At 37.4% G+C, this 12,100-nt stretch overlaps 1 protein-coding gene across 1 annotated transcript in view; it reads right to left on the reverse strand.

The window, feature by feature from the left end:
- Positions 1-4,956: 4,956 nt before the first annotated feature.
- The window catches only part of LOC124596149 (39S ribosomal protein L2, mitochondrial), a 52,662-nt gene continuing 45,518 nt past the window's right edge, over positions 4,957-12,100 (reverse strand). Inside the window, exon 4 of the mRNA XM_047135168.1 lies at positions 4,957-5,266. Coding sequence (XP_046991124.1) covers positions 5,058-5,266 — 209 coding nt within the window. The 3' untranslated portion in view covers positions 4,957-5,057. The remainder of the gene's footprint in view (positions 5,267-12,100) is intronic.

Genomic DNA, 12,100 nt, shown 5'->3' on the forward strand with positions numbered 1-12,100 from the left:
CTACACTAACAATGCCCTAAATTACCAGGAAGGGAGAGAGATTAGAGCTAATGTCCTTCCAAAGACAAGGTCAAACCATATTTTGCACACTGACACTTTTTTCTTCAGAAAATTGCCTCCAAAATTCAGTTGTGTCTTATACTCCAAAGTAGTACAAAAATGTCCAGTGTGTGATTTAAAATCCCCACCATTCTTAAAACTGGTGTGTATTTGATGCCGCAAGAAACCTATCTCTATTTGGCAATGTTGGATTCAACTGGCAGCTGCAGTGCACCGATGTGACGAACATGGGTTGCTGTGATTCACAAGTTTGCTAACACTGTCTCCCTTCCAATCCACAATCACAAACCAAGAACACTGTCTAACCTATCAATCGTCATTGTAGTCTACGGTGACAGTAAATTTGAATTGAAAATGATTTGTGTTTTCGGTAACAGTACAATATTTTTGTTGGTAGCTAGTTTTGTAATGGAAAAAGTAAAAGGTATTCATATGATGCGGGCTATAAATTGAAAGTAATAGCATATGCATAAAAACTTGGAAACAGAGCAGCTGAGTGGCATTTCGACCCTCCACGAACAGAAAAGACCATTCGTGAGTGGCGGGCCAGTGAAGAAGAACTGAAAAAAGTGAGGAAGATTAAATGTGCAAATGGTTGACTGAACGCAAAATGGACAAAACTAGATGATGACATATTGAAATGGATTCGAGGACACCATTGAAATGGCATTGGAATTAATACAAAAATGTCTGAAATACATACTTGTGCTACAGTTGAACTTAACAGACTTTAAAGGTGGAGTTGGTTGGTGCTACAGATTTATGAAGCGTCATGGACTCAGAATGTGAACGAAAATCAAAAATCTCAGAAAATGGCATATGAGTCTGAAGAGAAAATATTATCTTTCCATCACTTTATTATTGAACATCGAAAGAAAACCATTGTTGAACTAAACCACAGAGTGAATAGCAATGAAGCTCCTTGGACATTTGATGTGCTGGGTAACACATCTTTTGCCATGAAAGGAACTAAAACTGTTGCTATAAAAACAAATAACGGAAATTCCAGGTAAGAATATCAACAATACAGGAAAAGACAGATTGATACATACCGTAAGTAAGTCACATTAAGTTGCAAGCAGGCATAATTAAAAGACGCAATTCTTTTAATTGTGCCTGTCGGCAACTTAACGTGTCTTCTTAACAGTACGTAGCAATCTGTCTTTGCCTACATTGTCAACAATAAAAACAAGTGTACATGAAAAAATGCACTACACTGTTGTCCTTTCATTTTGTGCTGATGGTATTAAACTTAATCCACTGATCATTTTCAAGCCCAAAACAATTCCACCAGATGGTATTGTTCAGATACATGACAAAAGTTGGATGGATGAGGCTGGTAAGAAATTATGGTTTAACAGAATGTGGGAGAGAAGGAAAGGTGCTTTTTGAATGAATTTCTCTTCTAGTGCTGGATCAGTTTAGTAGTCATTTGGAAAATTCTGTGAAAGAGAAATTGAGACAGGGAAATACACACCTTACTTATTCTGGGAGGACTTATTTCACGAATGCAACCTCTTCATGTCTCAAAAAGTAAACCATTTGAAGTATGTATGAGAGAGGAGTGGAACAAATGGATGATGGATGAAACCCAACATAAATTCACACTGAAAGGAGCTTTAAAACACTCTACCATCAAACAAGTGTGGCAGTGGATAAAACATTCATGGTCTAGAGAGAGAGAAGACATTATTGTTGAATCTTTCAAGAAATGTGGCATAAATAATGCTCTCGATGGCAGTGAAGACTGTCTTATACATGAACAGGCCAATGATGATGATGATGATGATGATGATGATGATGAGGAGGAGGAGGAGGAGGAAGAAGAAGACGAAAGTTCACATGTCATTTTTCAGGGATTTTAAAGGTCAGTTTGGTTTTATATACTAAGACTTTTTTTAGCCTGGCTTTGCAGTCTAATAAGGAAAATGGTAAAAATGATTTTTTTTAAAAACTGCTTAAAAACTAAGGTGCCTCTTGTAGTCCATAGCACTTTATAGTCCGTAACATACAGTAAGCGATAGAGCACAAGCTTGGACATGAAAGGTAATTTTCTGTGGCATTTTCAAGAGAGCCAGTCCAGCATGCCACTTCATTCACACTGAAGTCTCAGAGTAGGAGAAGTGAGTGAGGGAATTTCTTAGTCAGGAGTCTCCCATTCCATCATGAAAATTATTATTTGTTGCCAGATACAGCAGGCACAGTATGCTCTTAAATGTTGTATAGACTGGAACAGCAACAGCACGTATGTCATTGATGAGAAGAAGAGCTGGCAACTAATTTGATTCCAGAAGTATTACCATTCCACACTCAGCTCCAACACCAAGAGGTAATCCTTCTGCAAATCCTACAGTCCTTTACCACAGTTTTATCAAAACTTTGGAATCACTATGTTATGTACTTATGCATGTGGTTCTTCAGACTGTTAGAAAGCATAGCTTCTCTACACGGTTCCTGCAACAATTCATTGAGTCCCTGCTTAGCTTATTTACAGAAAGGAGACAGAAATGGAACGAGTTTATTGTTCACCTCCCCCCCCCCCCCCCCCACCTCCTCTTCCTTAAATATAACTTAACTGCTGTAGCCCCATTTAATGTGCCAAATATGCCCAGGGTTTTAACAACAATAAAAATAAAATACATAAAATTACCCTGAGCCCCTTGGATCTGACACCTGGATGGAATACATAGAGCAAGACACTTACATATTTCAGTGGCATGCCAAATTCTTGGTATTTGTAACAACTGAATGTATTGTAACATGGAGTAACTTTTTGATCACAAAACCTACCCTTCATGTATTATGATGGTGGCACTGAAAGGAATAATATGTGAAGTCAGCAGCCTCTTTTCATTATGTATTTTACTATTGCAACTCTTTCCTATGCACATAATTTTTGCTGTTTAGTGCTTTCAGTGTCATGATAACTCTCCATTTCATAATGTTTTTTGTTGAAGTTAAAGAGGGTACATCATTCTATTATTGTGGAATATCCACAAGAGGTTAATACTTTCAGGAAAACATCTGCCACAACTAAACAAAACAGGAATTATATAATACCTTTCAAAATACTTTAAGTGTGCATGTTTCTTCCAATGTGGTTTTGTTTATCTCCACAAAGATAAAAATATTCTAGAACCTTGTGCACCATTACACAGTTGGTATTCACTTTATTATGTCCTTGCTTGGGCAGTCAAACGTTTTAGGTCCTGATTTTCCTGGGGATTTCAGCACTCTATGGCAGGTCACTGGAAGTGGTCATTGGAAGTCATTAGGAATATTAGATATTAAATTAACAGGGTGTATTTTAGTCCCACAAGTAGCCAGGAAAACACAATCTGTGCACTGGTTCCGTTAAATACTTTTTGCCTCTCCCTGTATTATAAAAGAAAGGATTGGAAAACAATTTAGGATTAACATCCAGCTAATGAGAAGATTACTAGAGACAGAGCACAAGCTTTGATGGAGCAGAAAATCGGCTTCTGTCTTTAGCCAGGAAACATCCGAGCTTTCACATACAAATGCTAAAGAAAACAACATAAATACCTAAATCTGGGGGAAAGACTGGGATTTGAATCGTGTGAGGGGTGGTTCATACAAGTGAGGTGCTTCTCCATGTGCTACTATGAGATGTACCATGTGCTGGGGCCAACTGCCTCCTTGCAGAATGTGCTCTCTCTAATTAGCTGTAAAATCCACAGTTGGTGCCAAAGATTCTGTCTCTGCAAGTCAATGATATATCACAGCAGAAGTCTGATGACTTGGTTCCTTTGGTTTAGTACCATCACATGATACACTTCTAAGACCATGAACCTAAGTGTAGACCTACATAAAAAATCACATCTTACAGCTCACAAAATGAATAGTGTGTCATCTTAAATAGATATAACTGTGGTACGTGTTAAACATGGGTACAGTGTTAGACACTAAGGAACTACAAATTTACACATAAGGCGAATGTTAACGTTTCATGGCATTAGCCCACCATCTGGATACACACAGTTCATTGCAGGTTGACTTGTATCGATAAAATCACTACAAATATTCTTTTTCCCATGTTTTGGGACAAGGAACTCAGTCCCAAAGTTTATCCAAGTATTTTGACACTTTGGTACGAAATCACTCATCTGCAGTGAAAAGCAGATGAAGAGTTAGCTAGTCAGCAGCAAGCAATTTGAAATGGGTATGAGCTAGTATGCTTTGAAATGGGTATGAGCTAGTATGCATATGCACTATTTAATGCTGAGATAGTGCTTTTTATAAACATTCAAAATAATATGCATAGTCTACGATGAAGATGAGACTGCTTTATGAAGAGAACACAACACAAAATGATGTAATGGCTAACAATCACCTTGCATGTACAATAAAATAAAGAAATCTGCAGGGTAACCTACCAGCTACATGCCTGGAACTGATTTGCTAAATTATTTATTAAAGGTACAAACAGTGGTATCAAAATAAACAATTTCCTTTGGAAGAGCATACAGCTCACATAATCAGATGAATTCATGTTAATGAAGTAAACGTGAAAGGAACGAAAAAATAATCTAATCTAATCTAATCTGCTGTCATTAAGTATCTGCTGCTGTCTTTTAGAGAGTTCAGGCAAATTTGAAAAGTAAACATAATTATTTTCTCTTTGGTCACTGCTGCCCCTTTTGCTGTGCAGGTGAACTGATCTAGATCTAAGGATGTTACACATAACAGCATGCAGATTATGAAGGGCATGATGCCACCAAGAGGTTGCAACTCATACACCATGAATTTTGTACAGAATCAGGCACATAATTTTTCAATTACAACCAGCATCACAGCAATAGATCTGAGGCATTCTGGTTCCAGTCAGTTTCAAATGTTGGCAAATTTCTATAATAAAAAAATTACTATCTGTCATTTACTAATACATAAATATTTCAGTTTTTAATATTTCACAACCTGTACATTTATGTTGCTTATTACACACTTAAAAACTCTACAAAAGTACAATGCATAAACTAAGCAATATTCAGTGTCAGACGAATCGGAGTTGGAGGTTTCGGGGCAGCTTCTCCAATTACTCGGACTGGAGGCAGACGCCTTATCTTGCGACCATGGCGTCCATCTTTCCTTTGCCATAGTCCAGATCGCGGTCGGTTTCCTAGTTCTCGATTTCTTGTTGCGCTTCCAATTGGAGTTTTTCCATGCATAACATTGGATAATCTACCTGTAAATAAAATACCAAACTGTAGCCTATAATTGCATACTAATCCTAACAAACAGAAATCTGAAGCACTGACATACAGTGATGATAAGGAAAAAGAAGAAGAAGAAAAATTAGTTACAAGAATACGAATAAATCAGTGAACCACCTCAAAACATAGGCTTTAATGTATTTATTGTGTTAAATCCAAACAATTCCTTCTCAGTCTAATGAAAAGATGGAGAAGAAGGCCATAGATTTGATGAAAATGAATAAAAACCTGAAAGTTCCAGTTAAAATAATTACCCAAGTGCCATACTCATCTGGGTAGCCTTGCCTGTTAAAAGTGTCACTTCCAGGAAGGGGAGGTGTGTGCCAGCCCCAGATGAAATCTACATGATGAATTAATGACAAGGGTTGGTGTGCGGGCCAGCTTGAGTGCAGTTTTAAGGCAGTCTCTCATATTCCATTAGGTGAGTATCAAGTTGGTACCCAAGACTCACCTTAGTTACACAATTTGCAAACTTTTAGAAACTTTTGCTCACTTCACATGAATAACACTATAAGCAGACAGTTGGGGAACACGTATCCTGCACAGGGAAGGGTGGGGAGGGGTAGTGGGGTGGCAACAGGAAGGTCATCCGGCCATCTCTTACATTAACCACACCAGAGTCATTAATAACCAAGCCGAGCCTGCACCAACAGAGGACAAAGGCATAAGAAAAAGAAGAGGAAACAACATAATATGTGGCAATGAAAGACTAAATTATCAACATATTTTGTCTCCAAGAATTCATGTGGTTTGTTACTTCTCCTTCAACAAACAACTTATCTTTTTAGTGCAGTACTGTGATTAATTCACTTTACAACACAGCAGTTTTCTCATTTTTTTCAGCTCCTTTTCCTACATTTTTCTTATCTTTCTAGAAAGGAAATCTTCCAATACAAACAATGCATGATTGGTACATTAGCTCTGTGCATAGCTGTTAGGGTGGTCAGTGTTTCAACTGTTTTTTTCATGGTATTTTGATTGTATTTTATTGCCGTCTAATGCTGTATTTGGTAAACTACCTCTCACTCTTAAAAATAGTACTTCACACAATGTTCACATTGTTACTCTTTCTCCCCTTCTTCTTCTCAGTTATTCTGACCGAATCCTTCGTTTGTAAACTTATAGACACCTATTTGAAACATCTTTTATTAGAGCTTTCAAAATACGTTGCCTTTAATATTGCTTTATTGTCTGGACAGAACTTCTAAACCTCAATTTTATCACTCTGCAGTATGTTACTTTTATTTCTTCTCAGGATTGGATCTGTTTCTTGCCTCCTACAAGTACATAGATGCATCATTTTTGAAACAGTTTACATCTATTTAAGCTTTGATTTCTCTCGTTTGTCAGTAAAACAGCTCTTTAACCTCTAAATCTTATGGAAGTGACTTGATGACAAATTATTAGACAATAAATCCATATAGCAGAGATGCAGAGTTGCAGATAGGCACAATAAAAAGACTGTCACAAAATAAGCTTTCGTCCAACAAGGCCTTTGTCAAAAATAGATGACTGACACACAGACACGCACACACACATGCACGCGTGCGCGCGCGTGTGCAGCTCACACACATATGGCCACAGTCCTGGTCGTGTGTGTGTGTGTGTGTGTGTGTGTGTGTGTGTGTGTGTGTGTGTGGGTGGGTGGGTGGGTGGGTGCGCGCACGCCGTCTATTTTTGACAAAGGCCTTGTTGGCCGAAAGCTTATTCTGTGTGTCTTTTGTTGTGCCTATTTGCGACTCAGCATCTCCGCTATATGGTGAGTAGGAACAATCCTTTTCATAATATTGTTACATTCCATCCTGAATTTTCCATTGTCTGATTTAGACTACAAATCCAGAGATTCTAAGAATTTGTCTGTCAGTTATCATTTCTACCATTTCTAACAATGATTTATATATGTAAAAAATTCCAAGTTGAATCATGGTCTGGAGTTAGTTACTGAAGGTCCTTATACACTTAGTTGGGTAACTCAGTTCAAAGGTATGGGTGTAACACAACCAGTAGGACCATGTATAACAAAGCATTGTCATGTCAAAACCATACTTCATTTTGAAGACAGTCTGACATATCTCAAGGAAAGGCATTACTTATTTCTTGATACTGTGTACTTTCTGACACAAGATTCACTTATGCTGTCATCAAAGTGGATATCACTGAGCCAAACATGATCCCTATTTTCACAGGACAATAAAAACTCGAGCAAATACTTTCAAAATGTTACTACACACTCCATCATATGAATAGTGTCACTCTGTATAGTGAAAACGAGTTTTCATACAAGAGCCATCAAATCTATGTTGAACTCCTCATATGTGTGTCCACATTTACAGTACATATATGTATTTTACTGTCACATTTTTGTTTTCCTGAAACACACTTGTGTTAACTGATTTGTAATAAATGGATACAACATCAACAAATAGCAAATGTTTCAAAACTAAAGATTTACCTCCTTGTATTATCACAAAAAAGATAATATTATAGGTGATGATTGAATTGAGACATTCAAGATCTCAAACCATTAGAAGAAACAAGTACAGCTAGAGCATTAACTCACAATAAAATGCAGTATGCAACATTGCAGTTCTTGAGGTTTTTGTCTCAGTTTTGGCACTCAGATGTGACATGACTGATGAACAAAAAGTGAAAAGAGAAATGAATGCAAAAGCAAGAGAAACAGTGGCAGGAACAGAAATATTAGGAAGGGAAAGTGGTAAAATAGAAGAACATGAGAGACCAAAGAAGAGAGTAAGGGAGATTAAGGTTTAATATTCTGTTGATAGTGAAATTATTGAGAGACAGCGTAAGCTCCAACAGAGGAAAGAAAGTTAACTGTGATGATTTCCAAGGAACCATCCCACCATCTGCCTCTGCAATATAGGGAAATGGCAAAAAAGCTAAATCTGAATGGCCAGGAATAGAAACTGCTAACCTCCCAAATGACCGTTAAGTGCACTGACCACTGCACCACCTCAAACAGTCAAGAGATAAAAGAAGCACGAGAACAGAAAAAAAGAATAAGAAAAGAAAGAAAGATATAAAAAAGCTAAAAAATGGTAAGGTGAAGCACAGTAGATTGTGGGGAGGACAATAATGAAAAACTGAGAGCGAGCTTGCTTGATTGGGATCCTTTAATTTTTTGGATGGTGGACTGACAATATTGTTGTTGGAATATCAGTAGCAGTGATCTTTGAAATCTACATCTACACCTTGCAAGACACCTTATGCTTATAATGCATGACAGAGGCACATCATGTGTCATTTTGCAGTGGAATAGCATTATGCAATATGTGTTGACAGTGAAATTAAATTATTTAATGGTTAGTGTTATGTGGAGATTGTTAGGAAAAATGCTGGATGAGTCAAATGTACATTTGTATGCTGGTTAAAAAGTATAAAGAAATCAATTTTATGGGCTACATCAAAAGCCCAAGGTGTCACTGAAATCACCAGTCTGATAACAACAAATACACTGGACATGAATTTCTTAGTATGAATGAAGACAAAATTGTTTCCACACTTCACTTGTGTGCATCCAATGTGCAGAAGTTCAGTTAACACAAAAAATGGGGAAACCAATGAGCTACACTAAATGGAACCAATTTATTGGATGGATTATAATGAAATCATAAATGGAAAAGATCTTGTGAACTTACCTATACAATTTGTGAAGGAAGTACTGATGTGGGGGAGCAGGAACTGAATCATAATATGCACATCCCTCATAACTACAAAGTTTGTAACCATAATACTTTCAGGTGGCAATAGTTAAAACTTTTTTCCTTCACTGAACGCTTATTTCTCATAAAAATTATTATTATTATTAAACATATGTTTCTCTCATTTTCATTTACTTAGAGCTCTCACTACTTTTCGTCATGCTAGTTTCAACCAATGGCATCTAGAAACAAAGCCATTACTCATAAACTTAAGTAACTGAAGCATGTTTTTGTAGTCACTGTGTTTGTTATACCTGTGGTGGAAATCTCTTTTATTATGATTGTGACACAAACATGTGACCATTTAAAATGCCTCACAAGTTTTGTTTGTCCAACTGCAGGACAAATTGTGGTATCTGTCCTAAAATCAATGTTTTTTACATTCCCACCTGATGAATATTTAAGACAAATGGATTAAACCATTAACAGGATGACCGGGTCTCCAATACATAGTTTGCCGTAAGTATCTGCACACTTAGCTTGGTTAATATACTGTTACATTTGTAATAATGTAATCCTGCAAAACTGAAAATTCTATCCATTAACAGCACTGGTATGCAAAACTTAAGGACAAAAGTAACGTTCACATGATGCACATTGAAACTTGGCCTATACATAAAAACAACTGCTACAGCATATTACAGAAGGTAACTGAAAGAAATTTGTAATGAGACAAACAGAAATGACACTTTTATTCAAAGAAAATAATTACACTTAAGTCACCATGACTTTAACATTGCCGCAGACACTGAAAAAGGAGGGACATGGCTCATAATAAGATGTGTGATCGCCACAGACAGCAATGTACGCCCTTCAATGTAGTCCCCTGCTAGCTGCAAGTTTGCTATGGAATTCTTGTAACAGGGCAATCTATTCCTTCACCAGTGTGGACACAACACTGGTCTTTGGAGCATGTGAACATGCTCCAGTTCATCGTTGGGAGGGGCAGGCCAGTCAATGTGCTCTTTTACAAGAGCTCCTCCATGAGCAGTATGCAATGTTGTCATGCATTTTCATCCATAAAAATGAAGTCGGGGCTGAAGGCATGCTTGAAAAGATACGTAATGGGAAGGAGTACAGTGTCACAATAATGTTGACTGGTGTTCTAATATTTGGAACTCAGTACCCTGATGCAGCATTAATCTTCCCCAAGTTATAACACCTTGACCACCAAAACAATCATGTTCAACAATGTTCCTAGGTGCATTATGTACCCTCATACTGCGAGAGGTAATGCACCCAGGAACATCAAACTGTGCAGGTGGAGGAGTTCTTGAATGAAAAAGATATCTGATGAATAGACAAGTCTGCCAATCCTCTGACTTACAATCCATCGAGCAGGTGTGGGATGCATTGGGGAGATGTATTGCAGCAAATTCACATAGATCAATGATCGCCAAGTTGTGAACCATGCAGATGGAGGACTGGAATGCCTTACCCCAAGAACTCCTTACAAAGCTTGTGGCCAACAGGGAAGCATGCTGCAGTCTGCATTGTCATTCATGGCGATCACTCACCCTATTAAGAACCATGTCCCACTTTTTATTTTGTCCAAAGGACCACTGCAAATCGCAGTGATTTCAGTGTAATTATTGTCTTTGAATAAAAGTAATATTTCTTTTTGTCTCACTGCGTATTTCTTTCAGTTAACTTCTGTACTATACACTGTAGCAGTCCTTTCTGTGTGTGGTCAAAGTTTCATCAAGCTATGTTACTTGACAGTAACATTTCATATGAAATGTTACTTTTGTCCTTAAGTTTTGCACACGAGTGCATAACAAATCATTGTGTGACCCATCTCTGGCCAGTACTCTCGAGTCAGTTTTCATTTGTTCTATTTGCAGTTTTCCTTTGTTCAGTTTGCATCAAGTTCACAACACTAAGATTAATTCTCATTTTTAGATATGTGAATAGCATTTCAATTTGGATGATGTTTTAAGCAGTTCCAGCATGTATAATTGTTTATGGTGTCTTTGGATGACTGGTGATGTTTGAAGAAAACTGGGTGAAAATTTCTTCAATATTTAGCAGATCATACTTTTAATCAGCTTAAAAATAATAAAAACTTAAGTATGCTTTAATTTTGTTGCAATGTTAATAGTGGTTCAGGACCAATTTATGATGCATGTGAACTTGTCTATTTCCAGATGCTGTCACATCAGATTCCAGGATGCATTACATATTTGTCTTTAAAGCAGACATCTGCTCAAGAAGATCCAAATATTCTTCAAGAGTGTATAGAAAAAAAGGCCACTCAAAACAGTCATTGAGCAATGAAATGAAATGATCATGTGGCATTGTTGGCTGGGAGGCCCCAACTTGGAGAAGTTCGGCCACCAGGTGCGCAAGTCTTATTCAGGTGATGCCACACTGGGTGACTTGTGTGTCAGTGATGATGAATGGTGATGACAGCACAACACCCAGTCCACAAGTGACAACCCGGCTGGGAATCAAACTGGGCCTGCTGCATGGTAGGCAAGCATGTTACCACTCAGCTTAGCAGGCAGGCCATCCAGCAATGGGTGCAATGCATGCAAAAAGAAATTGAGACAACTTAGTACAGTAGTTTGGAAGAATTTCAAATTAAATCAGGCAACTGTGAAAAACACAGTGATTGGGTCACGACAAACAAACCAAGCAATGTGTGCCTTGTATTGTCAAACGGTGATCCTTATCCTGGATTCTGCGTTATGTTGTTATAAATATTTATTGCTAAGTGTCTTCATTAATAACCATGAGTTAAAGCCTGCCGAAAAGGTGAAGTTACCCATGAAAGTAAGTGGTTATTTTGTAGTTATGATCTGAATAATATGTATGTGCTGTTTAAATATGTAGCTGAGGCACCATTTCAGGTGAGTTTGCCTATACTATTATATTGGAGAATTTTTTTTTTTTTCCTAGATTGGAGACATTTTTGAAAAACTCTCAGGAAAGTTGTATGGAAAGGAAGATAAAATTAATTTCCCTTCCAAGAGGTCACAGTTCAACACAGTTTAGGTATGTAAGTGATTCAATGATTTTGTGGTCATTTGAGTATTATAGGCGACCACATATTTGTAGATTTTTGAGAAGTGCTTGCAGTTT

This window comes from Schistocerca americana, chromosome 2, assembly GCF_021461395.2.
Source record: "Schistocerca americana isolate TAMUIC-IGC-003095 chromosome 2, iqSchAmer2.1, whole genome shotgun sequence".
In the NCBI taxonomy this organism is placed as follows: domain Eukaryota; kingdom Metazoa; phylum Arthropoda; class Insecta; order Orthoptera; family Acrididae; genus Schistocerca; species Schistocerca americana.